This window comes from Galeopterus variegatus, unplaced genomic scaffold (assembly GCF_000696425.1).
Source record: "Galeopterus variegatus unplaced genomic scaffold, G_variegatus-3.0.2 Scaffold415, whole genome shotgun sequence".
Taxonomy (NCBI): Eukaryota; Metazoa; Chordata; class Mammalia; order Dermoptera; family Cynocephalidae; genus Galeopterus; species Galeopterus variegatus.
Genome location: NW_007726526.1, coordinates 197,526 through 213,352, shown reverse-complemented (window position 1 = coordinate 213,352; position 15,827 = coordinate 197,526). Strand labels below are relative to the sequence as shown.

Sequence of the window (15,827 nt, the reverse complement as noted above, 5' to 3'; positions counted from 1 at the left end):
TCCCTATATTTCCTTGTTCAAATTTCACCTCCTTAAGGAAGCATCCTTTGAAATCCTGGGATAGAACTTTCAATAGCTGCAGTATCTTCCTGCACCCTGCTTTCCAAACAGCTCCCACCGACACGTATTGTGTCTAACAGACACGTGGTTTGGCTTGTTACATGCAATCTCTCAGAGATTCTCAAAGCGGGGTTCCAGGGCCAGCATTGGCAGTGTCACCCAGGAGCCGGCTAGAAATGAACATTCTTGGCCTCATCACAGGCCAGCTGAAACTGAAAATCATGGGGTGGGGCCCAGCCGATTCTCAAAGCGGGGTTCCAGGGCCAGCATTGGCAGTGTCACCCAGGAGCCGGCTAGAAATGCACATTCTTGGCCTCATCACAGGCCAGCTGAAACTGAAAATCATGGGGTGGGGCCCAGCCATCTGGGTTTCAACAAGCCTTGCAGGGATGCTGGTGCCCGCAGCGTTGAGAAGACCTCTTTGTCTCATTTCATCCCCACGGCCACAATGCAACCTTGATATTGTAATTTTTACGCTCACTTCCCAGATGAGCACACGGAGCCTTTATGGAGGTTTTCGTTTTATTCAAGAAAAGAGGCATGTGATCTCATATCAGATACAAATTCACATCAGAGATTTATATCAAATGAACTCCTCAAACTTATATCAAATATGGAAGGCTAGGGTGTGCATAGCCTGAATAAAGAAGGAAGAGCAGGAGGGATGGAGAGGAAAGGATGGCAGGGTCTCTAGGGACATGTGAGTGTCCCGGTCCATTCTCCTTACACACTTGCAGCAAGTCCACTGTCCCCAGCCTCGGGGCCAGGCCCCCAGAGACTCCTGACCCATGAAAGGACGGCTCATTTCAGTGTTTTCACTCTTGTATTTACTAAGACAGAAAAATTAACACGTTTTCAAGCCTTTCAAACAAAAGTATATTACTTGTAACTGATGACAGTCCCTTGACTCAAATCTGTCTCCCTATATGGAAAACACACACATATAAGGTTTTTTCCCCAGAATTTCCCAAATACTCTTCTTCTGACTGGGGACGGTCCGCCCCCCAAGAGTCACACACAACTGCCGCCCACGAACATTCTCTCCAAACTTCCTCTTCTCATGTACTCCAGCTGAGAGTTAAAAACACAAGCCTCTCTTTGACACTTTCCCTCAGATATTTGCAGATAATTAATTCTCTGTTAATCTGTTGAGGATGGTTCCTCTATACTTTGTAAATAAAGAGAAAGTTTCTCTGGCCCCAGCAAATATATTTTAAACGTGCGTGTTAAGAAGTCAGGGGGCTGCTGACTGGGGAAGGACGACCTTTGAAGCAGAGTCACTGCTAGGCACACCCTCCTGCCCACGCCCTCTCGCCCTCCTCGGCAGACTGGCCAGCTCTGCTGTGTGGAGGGGTCTGCGGAGCGTCATCACCGTGAGCAGATGGCAGACCAAGGGACTGCATGGACCAGCCCTGGTTTTCTCTGGGCTATATTTAGAATGTCACAGGAAATCTCCTGGTATTTCTGCCTGTTCAGATGAAGCCGGCTGCTCCCCCACTTCTGCCTGCCACCCCGACCTGGATACCGCTCTCCTGACAATTCCAAAAGTCTCCTGGTGGCCCTCCCTGCTCCCAGGCCAGAGCTCTTCCCAGCAATGGTCCTGTCCTCTCTGCTCAAAGGTCTCCACTAGCTCCACATGTGCAAAGGGACGCGTCTCAGCCCCTGAGCTCCGTAGGCCAGGGGCTCCCTTCCCCTCCTGCTCCCTCTAGTTCAACATTTAGGGTCCACTAAGTCACTGTATGGGGACTTCTATCTGAATGGGCATAGACATGGGATACTGTGTATCAGTCAGATGAGTCCACAACTCTTCTGCCCTGTATGGCCTCCTCTGCCCAGAATGGTGCTTCTCAACCTGGGCTGAACATAAGAATCACCCAGGGGGATTTTAGAACTCCCAATGCCTGGAACACACCAAACACCAAAGAAATCAGTCTCTGGGGCAGGGAGAGGTGCTCCCAGGCATCGTATTTTTCAAGACTCCCCAGAGATTTCAATGGCAGCCAAGATGAGAACCATGGCTGTCCCTGATCAGTGCCATTCCTTCTCCAGGCAAGCTTCTGCCCATCTGACAAGACCCGGTCACCGTGCCCGCCCTCCAGACATTGGGGAAGCCCATGTGCCTCCACAGTGCCACACCCCTGCCTTTGCACACCTGAGCTACAGGCCTCGAGGCTGCTCCATTCCAGCATCACATCCAAGTCCCTTACAAGCTCCCTTGAAAGCTCCCCCACCCTCGTGGCCACCAGACTCAGGGTTCCAGTGGCCACTCACTGGATCTCCTCCACAATCAGGAGACCCGACACTGCCCTGCTCATGTGGCTATTCTAACGTGGATGTTCTACGACTTATATTTAGAACATTTCTGGTCTCATCTAATTTGGCTTATAGACTCTTCCAGTCACTCAACAAACACTGGTGATGCCTCTACTCTCTGCTCAGCCCTGGACCACACAGACGGTAAGAAACTTCTGGGGGTAGACAGAGGAGCTAATGCACAATGCAGCGAGTCTTTCTCAGCCAGGAGCCTGCTGCCTCAGCCATGAAGGAACAGTTACCGCACAGGCGGAGAAATACTACAACAAAGCTGTGCACTCAGAGAGGGCTGCTTTGTCTTCCTGGGGAAGACAGGTCGCGCTACCACTGGGACCACAGAGGAGCTAATGCACAATGCAGCGAGTCTTTCTCAGCCAGGAGCCTGCTGCCTCAGCCACGAAGGAACAGTTACCGCACAGGTGGAGAAATACTACAACAAAGCTGTGCACTCAGAGAGGGCTGCTTTGTCTTCCTGGGGAAGACAGGTCGCGCTACCACTGGGACAATAGTTACTGCGTCCTTGCGCTCCCATCCAACACCTTGCCCAGGGCTAGTGCACAGTTGGGAACTTGAACCAATACTTACTGAGGATGCTGACAACCCCCAGTCAAAGCCTTGTGAAGGAACACAGGGACGAATGAGACGCAACGTAGCACAGTGGGTCAGCTGTTCCACCCAGAGAACATGAGAAGTGGAAATGATCGGGAAATGCTCTCCTCAGTAATAGCCCTGGAAGTGCAGCGTGGCAGAGAATGAATGGCTCCCAGCAATGTCCACCGTCGTCTTCTTTCTCATGAACAGAAGCCTGTGCTTCCCTCCCTCCCCTGCAGCTGGGCGTAGCCCTGGGTGCAGTGCTGGCTGATGAGATGTCACCAGAGCCTGCTGGGACCTCTAGGAAAGGTTTGCTGTCCTGATGGGAGTCCTGCCCCTTCCTCTTGGTTGCTTCCTGCTAGAGCATGAGGTGGAGCTGGTGCCCCCGGGGATGAAAGCCACACACTAAGTGAGAAGAGCTGAGCAAAGCTGCAGATGGAGCCTCAGGCACTGTGGTGCCATGCAGCTCTGCACCTGCCTCAGGCTTCAAGGGCGAGGGAGAGAAGAGAGTTTCCTTTGTTAAGCTGCCACTGTCAGGTTTCTGTTGCATGCTGCCTGATTGCTTCCAACCAGCACGTATGCTTTGGAGCAATGAGAAAACTCCACACTCCCACTGGAAAGCCAAGCTCCACTTGGCTATACAGCCTCAGAGTCCTCATCTACAACACAGGGATGGTAATATTAATCATTACAAGGAATTAGAGACAAAGCACAAAAAGAGCCTAGTACAGGGCCTGGCATTGCAGTTGACAGTAACTGGCAGGAATCATAACATTCACTGCTGGCAAGCTGTTCAAACCCATGAGGACATTCTGTAAAAAATTCTAAAATTAAAATAGAAAACAAGGTTAAATTAGGTAGCTACTGAGCATGACACTCCATGCACACCTGTCTACCAGGCATGCTGAGAAACCCAGCCAGACTGCCACAACCTCAGCATCTCGAGACTGCTGTTGAAACAATGAAATACTATAATGTAGTTGAGCAACGAGACCCATGGTATTAAAGTCAGCGTCAGACTCATAGAAATCAGTGTTTCTATAAATTGTGTTAAAGAAACCAGCAGTGAAGCCCCCATAGGCAGTGCTGTCTACTCGTAACGCGCTCTCCTGTCAATTACTTCATTCGACTTTAACAGCGGCCCCTGCAGGCTGAGAGACAAGCCAGCTCGGTAAGAGCCCTGACTCCCAGCCTCGGCTTGGCTGTCCTGCTCAGAGCCTTGGGGTCACTCCCACCTGGGTACCCAGCACACCAGCTGGTCTACACTGTGGCTGGAATGGGTCTTGGAGGCGCAGAGTGAAGGGGACGAAGGCACTGCGCCTCTCTGGGCCTTTTCTACACATTATCTCACCATGATCTCTTGCTCTAGGAAAGCATCCTCCTGCCCATTTGGTAGATCACACAACTCGGATTCATGGTTGAGTTGGGACTTACAGTCAGGTGTGTTATGGTCAGAGACCTTGGGCTATCTGGGGGGGAGGCTGCCGTAGCACGCTCCTGATGACACCGGGGTGTGGGCTGGTCACTAAAGACAGGAGCAGTTTGGGCCATCTAGACACTGGAGAGGCCAGGGACCCTTCACCAGGGTCTTCTGCTCTGAGTTTTCAGTCCTTAGTATGCCTCTAATTGTCACAATAAATGCCCTGACATTCACCCAGTATTTGTTTTAGTTAAATGTAAAAGCTAGATTGGAAAGAGTGAAGTCTGCGTATGTCTCTGCAGGTATTTATGCCTGAAAACATTAGCATGGTATACCTGAAAGAGGTCAGGCTCTGGAACCAGCAGTCCTGGGTTCAAATCCTTCCTTTTCCACTTTTAACACATTTCTCAGCAAGAAATAAATAAAGCAATGATCACTAACCACCAGCATCTGCTTCTCCAGCCCACACAATACCCCTGCAGTGGCAGCCCACCTACCTGGCTTTCTTCTACAATGTCAGCCACAGTTATTTGCATCTACAGACAGCAAAAGTCACACACACACATTTGACTGGGTTAATTTCTTGAAAAACACTCCTCCCTTAGGCACTTGCCAGAGAGATTTCCAGTGAGTCATTCAAGGAACTTGAAACAGGTGCAATAAACAGCCACCTTTGTACTATATTTAGAATGCCACAGAGAGCTTTGCCTCCACTTTTGATGTTGTTCTGAAAACCTCAAAAGGTGGGTTGTTTCTTTTCTCCCTTCACTCTAACAAGGGAACCTTTTAAAATTGTTTTTCAAAGTGCCACAGTCAGACAAATAAATAAGGCAAAACATTTACTTAATCCCACAGATTTTGCCAGGTTTATCTGGTAAGAAGGTAGGTGCCACTGAGATACAAAACAGATACTCAGACTTTTAGTTGCAAGGTACAAATATTTTCTTTCAGTATTTTTCTGGAACACAATGATGATGATTGCAAGAAATTTGAATGGAGACAAAAGCAACAGGGAAACAGCATTCTCCACAGTCCGCACAGCAAAAGCCTCAGGGAGAGTCCTCGAATATTATTTCTCAGTCTCACAAACACTACTGGGACAGTTTGCAAAGCACTAAAGAACATCACAACTATGACAAGAGAGAATTTAGTCAATATGCTCAATTACAAGGACACTTGCATATACTTGGCTTAAAAAGGGCTCCAGCAAATCAAATTTGCAGTTCCTTATGTACAAAATTCCCCAGCAGGCTTTTTGTCCACCCAGGCACTGCTTTGGCTTCTGTCTGCACAGACATAGCTTTTCATCCTTCTACAAGGCTCCCAGGCCCCTATCACTGACCCCCGTCCCTCTTTTCAGGGACATCACTTAATTATCTATTTTCAGATCAGATCAAACAGAAGCAACATTTTTGGATCTGGGCCAGGATGATGGAATTTTACATTGAGGCTGTGGAGAAATCACCACGTTCTGTCACCGGGAGCTCTTGATTTTAAAGAATGTCAGGTGAAGAACTAAATCGGGAGGCCCCCAGCCATGGAGAATGTCATAGAAATGATCAAGAAAGCACACACGGACCTAGGAATGACCACTGCAGTTTGACAGTTGTTGTGGATTTCAGCCTGGATATTTGGGGGGGGAGGTATGCGTGTACGTGTACGAGGTAGTTCAAAGAGATAGTGGAAAAATATAATCGAAAGATAACATGAACCTTTCCATGAACTTTTTGCAGTACCATCATGAGAGTGTGTGTGTGTTACATTTATGTACGAGGGTACTTCAGAAAGTTCATGGAAAGATTTGCATTACCTTTTAATTCTATTTTTCCATGAACTTTTTAAAGTACCCTTGTATGCGTGAATACGTATGAAATGCATGCATACATGGATGCGCATGTGTGTATATTCATGTGTGTGCATGTCTGTGTACATGCATGTGTGTATATATGAATGTGCATGTCTGTGTGTGTGTGTGTGCATGTGTGTATGCATGGGTGTGTGTATATGTGTGTGTGTCTGAGCATGTGTTTATATGTGTGTGTGTGTGCATGTGTTTATATGCATATATGCATGTGTGTGCATATGTGCATGTCTGTGTACATGCATGTGTGTATATATGAATGTGCATGTCTGTGTGTGTGTGTGCATGTGTGTATGCATGGGTGTGTGTATATGTGTGTGTGTCTGAGCATGTGTTTATATGTGTGTGTGTGTGTGCATGTGTTTATATGCATATATGCATGTGTGTGCATGTGTGTATGTGTGTGTGTTTGGGGTTTTCTTGTGACCAATATGGCCTTTTGAGACTTTTACAATTCTCCTGATTTGAAATGCTTTGTAAATCTCTTGTGGTTAAACTGGCTTTAAATTGTACTTGAACCAACTGCATTGTTTCCATTTGAAATCCCTTGCGAGAAAACCAGGGCCCATTTTGAGAGAAAGCATGTTATAAATATAAAAGAGGATTACTTGGCCTGGGGCAAGTTCTTACATAACATATTCAACTTCGGCTTTTTCCAGTGGAGGTTTCTGATCAGCCTGCATTCAATTTCAGACTCAACAGAACTGCTGGTCAGACATATTTCCTTGTTTACATAACTACACATTTTCTGCTTAGAAACATCCGTGGAGGATGGAATAATTGAGAAGGAGGAATGGCAGTGAGACGGACCAGAAAGGTAGCTCTCCCCGTTGTCAGGCACAGCCGGTGCCCAGTGGCACCTGGTACTCACCATGGTCGTGGGCAAACACCAGCAGGTCCAGCCCTATCAGCATCTGAGCCAGCTCGTCATAGCGGCCGCAGTGCTCCCCAGCACCGTGGGACACAAAGAGCAGGGCCCTGGAGGAGCAAGAAGGGAGCCAGGTTAGGAGAGCTCAGGCCACTGCGGCTGCAGCCGGTGCAGCATAGAAGCTCACAGAACATCAGCCACAAGTCAGAACCAAGTCACGGGCCGAATGCCTATCAAATAACACAGATATGCTAAAATGCCGGGCTTCAGGGTCATCCAGAATAGACCCTGGCTCTCCCGAGGAGCTCTCAGGAAAAGCGCTCACCCCCCAAGCCTCCGGCCTTCACCTATAGAACAGTGATGACAGCACCTGCCTCCAGGTGCGTGTGAGGGTCCCACGAGCTAACTTATGCCCACGCACCAGGCATCAGTGCCAGTTTCCCCCCTTGGGGATAATGAGGGGCACTTAGATTCATAAATAGCCGATTTTCAAGACTCATGTTCTTAGCAGAAGACCCACGGGGAGCTAAGAGGCAAGGGGTGAAGCTCTGAGCGACCCCACCCAATGTCTGCTGATGGTGAGGAGGAGGAGGAGGAGCTGCCGTCTCACTGAGCACTGGCTGTGTCCGCTCCTCTGTCAACTCCACATCCTAGACTTCCAACCCTCCTATCACTGTGTGTTTGATCTTCACAGATGAGAATGAAATTCAAAGAAGTTAAGTAAACTGTCTAAGCCACGCAGCATGTTGGTAAAACGTAAATCAGAGTGTGTCACCTTCCAGCCTTCAGGTCTCCAACTGGCTGCCATGGGGCTCAGGGCATGGGCCGCGGCCTCCCGCCCTACCACGCACCCAAGCCGGCCTCCCAGGCCGTCCCGACCCACCCGGCCCCTCGGTACGGAGCACAGCTTGCCGCTGCTCTGGCCACCCAAGTGCTCTTGCTTCCTGACTTTGAGGTCAGCTGTAGAAGGGCAGGACCCCCAGAGCTGTGCCCCGGCCTGGTGGCACCGAGCAGGGTCCAGTGGACATGTGCTGAGTCGCCTCACGCCAAAGCCCGTCCTTGTTCTGCACTTCCTCTTGCCAAGTCGTGTAAGGGTGACGGCGCCAGTTTGTCTGATCGTGCTTCAACTCTTTGAGCATTGCTCAAAGTGCCAGAATTAGCTTCATTTTCCATATCACCTTTGACAGCTGTCCTCCCTGTCCTTCTCCTAAAAACACACAAGAGATACTTCGCACTCTGCTTACTGCTCCTTGAAATGCCCGCCACCTCTGCTTGATCCGATGTCAATTTGGGTAAATTACACCCGCCCACCTGACATTTCTGAGGCCGGCTGATGCGATTCTTTCCTATGCTTCCTTCAGTGACCAAGGAGCAAAGAACCTCTAACTAGTCATCATCTTTCCTCTTCAGAAGGGGCTGGGCTTCCAGAAGGGACAGCTGAACGTCCTCTGGGAACGCGCAGCTACTGCGTTAATTCAGCCGCAGTTGATGCAGGCAGACGAGACCAGGCTGGACCTTACAGTATGCGCCAGCCTCTCCCAGAGGAGGACTTCAGAGTTTCATTTAGCAACCAAAGCAATGGCATGGGGAGTTGTCATTGTGCCTGGAATTGCCTATCAATAGAACCTACCCCCAAGTCAAGATGTAGAAAAATATTTGGTCCCCTACTGTACAGCAATTCCTTCTAATTCCGTGATTCTTAACTTTGGCCACACATTGGAATCACTTGGGGAGCTTTCAAAAATACTGAGGCCGGGTCCCACCTTCAGAAGGCTTCTGGGTCTACTCGGTGTGGGGCTGGAAAAGCTCCCCGCAGTCCAACGTACCTCAAGCTTGACAAGCATCTGCTGTGCTCACGGCGTCGAGCTCAGGCTACGATGCTGCTCAGATGCCACATGGAACTTAACAGGGGTGAGAACGTAGCCACTGAGGAAAGTTATGACCAACCTGGGGCCACTGGTCACCCTGGGGATAGGCTGGAGAAGCCACAGCTTCTATCCACAGAGGTGTGGGGGCTTGGGGAGCTTGCTGCTGTCATCCATATGGAAGGAAGCCGACCTCATGGCCATCCCACTGCAGGTGGCCGAGGCCACTGCCGCCCTCCGCTCTACACAGGTGGGGCCCTTGGAAGCCCTGAGGGCTCAGCCTCCCCTGCCCCTCCCTGCCCTCCCCAGCCTCCTAGTGCCCGGGGGCCGTATCCTCCGATCCACACTCCTGACAGCTGGCCTCACTCTGATCTGAAGCTTCTGCCGCTGTAAGACGGTTTCTCCTTAGTTCCTGGCTTCAGACCTTGCCTGGACCCCAGTTCTGATAAATCAGTCGCCCCCCCCCCTTCCCACATTGATGTGTTCCCTGGACCTGAGTCTGTTTTGTAGAATCTGTCTGGCAAAGTGAAATCAAATCATGTTTCCCCTCTGCTTTAAGTACTCTGGAGACCTCCCCCTGTAACAGAACACAGCCTGGCCGCCTCTGCAGTACCCCGTCGCCTTCCAAGGCCCCCTTTCTGGTGCTTTCTGATATGCCAGTCAGGGGTGTGCTGTTATGTGCTTACTTAATATCTGGGGCTGGGGTGGTCCCGGTGTGCGGTGTTTGCCAATTCCATGGTGTAAACACTCTTGCCATGCTGATCTCAAGCTGTTAACACGGTGTCACTGCACATGAGTTGACAGGAGACAGGCACAATCTTGGCCGGTTCCAGCCAGTTCCAGCTGCTCTAGCATGCCACTGGCAAGTGCATTTCCACCTCGGATCCTCTGCACCTGCTGAGGTTTCTGCTGGGGACCCTGCCACACCTACCACGACTCTTTACTCACAGGCTGTCTACTGTGTGGGTCTCCAGCTCAGAGAGGCTTTTTCTGACCCCTTTAGTTGGCAAGGTTTCTTCAGCACTTGTCACTATGCTCCTCCGTAGACAAGTAGACAGTCTTCCTTGCCTCCCCTCACTAGAGTGTGCTGAGGGCGGAGCCTCGCCTGCGGTGTTCCCGCCCCGCCCCCAGCCGTGGAGCCTGCCGGTACAAAGCAGGAGCTGAGGGAGGCCCGGCTGCCCACTGGACGACCCCACTAGGCCTGGGCCCTGGACCCCTGCCCTCTGCCATCCCCAGGCTTGGAATGCAAGCCCAGGGCAGGAGCCCCCTGGAAGGAGCCTGGAGCTGTGTTTGAGAGTGGGCTGCCCCTGGGCTTTCCGTTGCTGTTACCCACCATCAGCACAACCCTCCTCTGGGCAAACCACCCTTCTCCTTCCCCACATACCTGCTGTGGGCAGAGCCACCCCCGACCCCCGTCCCCTGTCCTGCCTTGGGTCCCAGTCCTTCCCAGCGTCCCACCTCATTGCTGTAAACACATCAGCCGGATCCTAAGCCATGTGTGTTTACATCTGTCCCCGTGGGTAAAGGGTAAAGGGAAAGCCCCTGGCTCCAGGCTTTCTGCTGGAACTTCCACATTCACCACTGGGTGCTGGTGGGTCACCACTGGGAAACTTCTCCTGTGGGGTTTCACAAAACACTGTGATTTTATTTCTGCTCTGGAAACATGCACAACGAGCACCAAAAAACCAAGATGTCGAGTAGGTGCACGTCTGGCTGCTGCACATCTGTGAACAGAGGCCCCTCTGAAGCCAGAACGCCTGGTTTGATTGCCAGTGCAACTGCCCGTGACCTTGGGAAGTCATCTGACGCTCTGAGCCCATCTCCTGGGCATTAAATAGAAAGGAAGCGCCTGCTCCTCACTGGATGGCGGCAACAGTGGCGCCCACTTTCCTTCACTAAAACAGTACACAGCTGTGACTGACAGCTGATGACATGCCAAGCCCCACGGACACAGACAAACAGCACTGTCCCTGGCCCACAGCTTGCAGAGAACACACGTGTGAGCGTGCACCAGGAGTCATCTGAAAACCCTGGACGTGACGAGAGCTGTGGGGTACAGGGGCCTGCCGGCCACACGGATGTCCTATTCCAGGTACAGAAGGAAGGCCCTGTGTCCAGACGCTGCCTGGAGGAAAGAGGCGGAGACGAGCTCCCCACGCCAGCCCACAGGCCCGGGAGCAGTGCAGGGCCTGTGGGGTTTCTCGCACAGAGGATGGCACCAAGCAGGCAGTGCCCTGATGTGACTTCAGCTTTGTGGGGATCGTGGGCTGCTACAGAGAGTGCAGCAGGCAACCAAGGGATGCTGCACGCTCCCCCCCCACCCCCCGGGCATTCTGCAACCTCGCCCAAGTGCAGCAGTGGAAAACCAGCAGAGCAGTTCATGCAGACGAGGCAATAGCCACAGCAGCAAAAGCTAGGGTGCAGAGGAGGCTAAGACCTTCTTCTTGGAGCTGCAGCTAGCTGGGAGCCCATCACTGAGGGAGAAGGCGAGGGCTGTGGAGCAGGGAGGATCAGCCCCAGAGCAGATGGCCTGCCTGGCACCCGGCCCTGGGAGGTGGCACAGCTCCCCTGAAACAAGTGCAGCCCTGGACTTGAACAAGCCTTCTCAGGGAAGGATGAGGTGGGGCCGGTGTGTCCATGTGCCAGTCGGATGCCACTGACTTTCTTCTCCCTCAAAAAGTCAATTCTCCCCTCATTCCTTTGCTTATTAATTGTTTAAGTGACTCATCTTTCTGGGTCTCAGTTTGCTCAACTGCGAAGTGGGGATAATCCTACCATCACCGACCTCAGGCGGCATGCAAGGTAAATGCGAAAACGTGATGGGACCCTTTGGGTCTTTCCTGGCACAGTGAGCGCCCTCTGTGACTGTCTGCTCTGAAGCCATTTTCTCCAGTGGCTCAGGTGGTCCCCTTGCAGTCTGGAGGCCTCGGCTGAAGCTCTGGCCCTTCCATGAGCTGGATCCTCGATCTCTGTGGGCCTCGGTTGTCTACCTGTGAAATAGGGACAATGGCACCTCCTCCCAGGGTTTTGAGATGAAATGATATCGTGTATGTGAAAGTGCCCAAGGGCTGAGCCTCTGTGGCCAGACACTCTGCCTCACTCACCCCCTGGAGGAGGAAGACTCATGATCACAGACAAGTCACAAGCTCATTCGCCCCTCACAGCTGCCTGGTCCAGGTGGGCCAAGCAGAACACCTGGAAAAACGGGTGGGAACCAGGCCAGCCGCCACCTCTGCCTTGAAAGACAGAGACCGGAGACCAGCACTAAGGTGAGAAGGACCCGCCTCCACCAGAAGCTGGTATCCCTGCAGGACTTTGGACATGGCTGCACTCCGCTCCCACCTGCCTGCTCATCTGTGCAGTGAGGATCGCAACGCCCCCTTCAGAAGGCCACAGGAGGGTCAGATGCACCAACGCCCCCAGCACTGAGTGCCACCTGGTGCCGAGAGGACAGTGGCCCCTGCCCAGTGGCACCACGCTCTGGACAGTGAGAACCAGAAGCCCAACTGAAAACACATTCTGCTCACCGGATTAGGAAAAATCTGCAAAACTGAGGTTTGGCAGAGGAGAGGCACCTACCCTGAGGCAGGTGGGGTGTCACGGGCTCTGGCGAGGGGAGCCTTCACGGAAACTAGCCCCACTAACCCTTAGAACATCCTCCTGTGGAGGGGTGGGGGGTGCCCGCTAGCCTCTCGGGGGGGCAGCACGAGCTCTTGGTCCTTGCTCTTTCCAGAGCATCCCACTCAGTCAACTGCATCACGCGCTTCATCATCCGCATCTACCAAACTGCTTCCTGCCAAATTTTACAACTTTAAAAAATTTGCATGGCCTGGGTGTCAGGGGGCCTGCGTGTGAGACTGAGAGAGCGAGCCGGATCCCTTCTGATCACTGAAGCAGCAGCATTGTGGGCTCTGTGCAAATCCAAATTTAACTCGGGCCCCACCTCTTTAAGAGCTCCAGGAGGAGCTCTCTGTCTCTGGCAGGCCTCCCGCAGCATGAACAGTGCTGGGGACAAAAATAGAACAGAATCCCCAGGGGGATCTAAAAGTTCATAGAGGAAACTAGAAACAACCTTCCTCTCTGTAAAACAGATCAATAATGCTGGTATCAGTGGGTCTCTGCGAGGACTGATTGTGGGAGTCTATGCAGATAACCCAGCGTGATGCTTGGTACAGAGTCAGGCATTACGTCACAGCCGAAGCTAACAGCTGACACTTCGGCAGACATTGGTCTAAGTATGTTATTACACGTTAACTCACTCAGCCCTCACAGTAGCTCCACGAGGTGGGTACTGTTATTTCCCATCTTACAGATGAGGACATTGAGGTCACGCACCTTGTCTGAGGTCACACAGCTGGAGGGTGTGCACCCAGCCTGGCCGGCGTGCAGGTCTGCCCTCTCGACCGCTGTGTAACTGAGTAATAAGAGGACAGCATGTCTGTAATCATGTCACATGCGTGGTCAGGTGGTGTCTCAAAGGCCCCCTCGCCCTGACCAGTTTCTCCCTCTGGCCCCTGCCCCAGCCCTCCCTTCTCCCACCCTGTCCTGCAATCACCAGGAAGGACATTCAGCACTCCACCTCTGTCTGTGCCCCACAAGTTGGCACAGGCTCAGGTCCCCCCTCTGTGAACTCGGAGGTCCTGCCCAGCTGCCCCCCATGTGAGGCACTCCCTCCTGGGCCCCTTCACACTCCCCTCACATCTCTGTTTTATCCAGCGCTCATCAGAGTCTGGAGTGAGTAGATCATGTGTTCTTTGAGGAGAGAGACCATGTTTTGCTTACTCACCCTGGAGTCCTGTCCCTAACAGCTGGCACTGCCCCTACTCCATGACGGCTAAATGAATGAATGAACGAATGAATGAGTGAATGGCACAGAGAAGGGAGAGATGAACGTGGGCTGGAACAGTCAAGGGAGCATTCCCAGAGGCCTACAGACCATGCCTGCAGCTTTAAAAGCATCTAATTCCCCTTATTAAGCCCCTCGTCACCTCACCTGGCTGGAGAGGCTTCTGTCGCCTGAGCTGAACCTGGCTGAGGCAGATGCTTCAACGGAGAGGCAGGGACTCCACAGAGCCCAGAGGGAGAGGAGAGTGAGGCCAGGTGCGGACACCCACGATGGGTGTTCAAGGTGAGGGAGGACCCAAGGGGGGTGGGATGCTACAGTGGGCTTGTGGCGTCCTGACCAATGTGGGTGGCCGGGGACTTGGCGTGAGTGGGAGCAAAGGTCAGCTGTGTGGGTGAGAGGAGCCAGCCGCAGAGGTCTTGGGGCAGAAGAGCTGGCATCATCTCCTGCAGGGGCTCAGAGGTCCTGCTGGCTGCCAGGCTAGGACGTGAAAATCCTCTCCATCTATGGCTGGAAGGGAAATTCAAGACTTGGGGAACAATGTAAATTCAACTAATCATCTCTGACCCAGTCTCAGTTTCTTTTTAAGAGACAGATCTTCAGTAGAGGCATTTCCCAAAAAAGAAACAAAATTGTACTCATGATAAAACAAAGCCACAGCAAAAGTTTCCTTAAGCATTTTTTCATTCAATACACCTTTTGAAATGGGCACAACTTGAAACCCAGAACAGCTTGGCATCCAGCACATCTTATCTTACCTCAGATGCTGTAGTCCACCCCCAAATTATATGTTTTGTTATCACAAAACACTGTAAAACAGAAGGCCTTAGCTAGGCCAAAATAAGGCTTTCGGTAAAGATCAGTGCAGGAAGGTAGACCGACAACACCCGGTTAGAGACAGGAGCGCTGAGTAAGAGCAGGGTCCTGTGGGCGGGCCCTGGCGCTGCCTCTTTGAACTTGAACCCTGGCTCTGCCCCTCACTGGCCACAGGCCTTGGACCAGTGACCGCACCTCTCTGTGTCTCAGTTTCCTCATCTGTAAAATGGGGACTCATGACAGCCCCACCCCAGAGGCTTTGTACTGTCATCACAGGACGGTGCCTCCCCATGGCAGTGGCGGGTCACTCCCCGTCCCAGGCCATCTGCAGTTAGGAACTGGCGCAGTGGGCTGGTGTCCGGCCAAGACCACACGGTGCCAAGCATGGGGGATCTGACTCAGAGACCCTCCTTCTTACGCCGCCACAGCCTCACGGGAGAGGAGACGGAGGGCCTTTGCATTCTGGGGGGTCTTCAGGGGAGGACATCGGTGACTCCATGGTGGCTGGAAATCACCCACTGAAGGTCACTCCTGCTCCGTGGTCCTCAGGTAAATGCATTGAGCTACTCCAGCTCACTCCTCAAGACTCACGACTCACTCATGGGTGTCCCAAGTCACCCAAGAAGCCATACGTGACCAACCAGCTTCTTCGCCCTTGGGGAGGCCATGTGGGAAGCAGTCCTCTGACCTCCCCATCTGCCGTCAGCATGGCCCCACCACCCACAGGGCCCTCTAAGCCGCCCATGTCCGCCAGACACAGTGCCAGGGCCCCAAGCCCCTGTGCCCCCGAGCTCGCAATTCCACCACCGCCCAAAGTGAGGGCAAGGCCCACGCCACGTTCAGGAGACATACGACAGCGAAACCGCTCCGGCTCTGAGCTGTCCCTTCTATTCAGAGCTTTCTCTGGAACGCTGACAGATCAGAGTCCTGGAGGGGCCCGAAAGCTGCCACCTTCTCTCTCTTTTTGTCTTTGAGCACCCTTCTTCAAATCGCTCGGAGGAGAATCTGCAGCCTCTGGGTCTCCACGGCCCAGCCATGGCTCAGACCACTTCCCAGTACTCACACGGTCGCAGTTGTCGGATCTTGTGCTCATGTTGGAAGTGTCTGCACATCCCTAAGCCACCCCTGCATGCAGAAGGGGAGAGAGGCTTACTGAGCCCTTCACATGTTACGCTGCTGAATGGACTCCT

General features: G+C 52.4%; 1 protein-coding gene across 2 annotated transcripts in view; it reads right to left on the bottom strand.

Moving 5' to 3' along the window:
* Positions 1 to 15,827, bottom strand: part of MGLL (monoglyceride lipase) — a 125,988-nt gene that overhangs the window by 77,196 nt on the left and 32,965 nt on the right. For both annotated transcript variants that reach the window (XM_008568485.1, XM_008568483.1), the window contains exon 3: positions 7,117 to 7,223. In XM_008568485.1, coding sequence (XP_008566707.1) covers positions 7,117 to 7,223 — 107 coding nt within the window. The remainder of the gene's footprint in view (positions 1 to 7,116; positions 7,224 to 15,827) is intronic.